Raw genomic sequence first — 1,714 nt, forward strand, 5'->3', positions numbered from 1 at the left:
TGTAGACCAGGCTGGCCTCGAACTCAGAAATCCGCCTGCCTCTGCCTCCCAAGTGCTGGGATTAAAGGCGTGCGCCACCACGCCCAGCTTAAAGTCTACTTTATCTTTAAGACAACTTTTTATGCAGCCCAGACTAGCCTCAACTCCACAGGTACTGAAGATGACCTTGAATTTTTAATCCCCCTATCTCTACTTCCCGACTGCTGGGATTCCGAGACCCCACCACGCCTGGTTTTTACTGTCCTACGTTAGTGAGTGGAAGAGTCTCTCTACCATAACCTCCTCGTATTCTTGGTCCTCCTGATTGTCATCTTCATTCTCATCATCTTCCTCGTCAGGCTCAGGCAAATCCTCATCATCATCTAGTTCAGCTAGGAGAGTACTGGCACGGCAGCTATCGAGGAAATCTAGGACAGACAAAGCCAACAACTTCATTGTGAATACAATTAGTAAACAACAGCAAGGATATCTTTGCATCTGGGTTTATACTAGCCAAAGGTAAATTCAAAAGGCTCAAGCATAAGTGACAGTTAATGATGCCACCTATTTACCCTAACAACACACATAACAACAACTATGGCAGAAGAAAATGGATGACCTCAAAGTATATTTCAGTCAACAATATCTATGAAAGGGCAACCATGTAGATGATGTTTAAAACAAAACAAAACAATCCCACCTGCATTCTCTGAATATTACAAGAAGTACAATTTGGAGTCATTTATTTTATCTCCAGATACCTACTGAGCATATACTGTGTGCCAAGAACTGTTCCATCACATATATACCATGAATCTCTAATAAACTTACAAAAGACAAAGGATTCGATAAATAAATAAAATAATATCTATAAACACTAGCTGTGATACAAGACCTTATGGAGACATACAGAATTAAAGCCATTCAAAAAGAATTAATCTTAGACATGGCAAGTTATTTAATGATAATGACTAGTTAAAAATAACATCTATTTTTTATGGAATGAGTATATAGTATCTTTTACATTATCCATATAATTCAATGCATAGCCAAGTTCTGTAATATTGAATCCCCTTTATCTTCTTAGGATTTCCCCCCTAGTGAAGACTGGGTCATGCTATAGTGATGGTGCATACCTGTGATACAAGCATTCAGTAGGCTGAAGCAGAAAAATCATGAGTTCAAAGCTAGCCTGAACTATACAGTAAAATTCTCTTTAAAAATATATAACAAACAAACAAACAAAGAGGGCTGGAGAGATGGCTCAGCCGTCAAGAGTAATGACTGCTCTTCCAGAGATCCTGAGTTCAATTCCCAGCAACATACTGGCTCACAACCATCTATGGGATTCGACACCCTTCTGGTGTCTCTGAAGAGAATGATAGTGTACAGTGTACTTGTATACATAAAATAAATAAATCTCTAAATATAATAATAATAATAACAACAAAAAAAAAAAACAAACAAAGCAAGGACCATCAAGAAGGTTCAATGGGTCAAAAGTGCTTTCCACACAAGCCTGACAACATGAGTTCAATTCCCAGAACCTACAAGAGAAGGGAAAATTTGTCTCCTGGAAGTTGTCCTCTGACCTCTACATGCAGACATCATATACTCATAAAGAAAGATAATATAGAATAACTTTTAAATATGTCAAGTTTATATTGTCCAACATAAAGGCAGTAACAAGCTGTTCTTTTTTATTTTTTTTAAAGATTTATTTATGTATTATATG

At 37.2% G+C, this 1,714-nt stretch overlaps 1 protein-coding gene across 3 annotated transcripts in view; it reads right to left on the minus strand.

Moving 5' to 3' along the window:
* Nucleotides 1–1,714, minus strand: part of Hectd1 (HECT domain E3 ubiquitin protein ligase 1) — an 87,128-nt gene that overhangs the window by 20,845 nt on the left and 64,569 nt on the right. For 2 of the 3 annotated variants that reach the window (XM_021202403.1, XM_029540514.1), the window contains exon 27: nucleotides 274–407. In XM_021202403.1, the coding sequence (XP_021058062.1) occupies nucleotides 274–407 (134 nt within the window). The remainder of the gene's footprint in view (nucleotides 1–273; nucleotides 408–1,714) is intronic. The other variant, XM_029540513.1, reaches the window with a different exon arrangement.

The sequence above is a fragment of the Mus pahari genome, chromosome 7 (assembly GCF_900095145.1).
Source record: "Mus pahari chromosome 7, PAHARI_EIJ_v1.1, whole genome shotgun sequence".
Taxonomy (NCBI): Eukaryota; Metazoa; Chordata; class Mammalia; order Rodentia; family Muridae; genus Mus; species Mus pahari.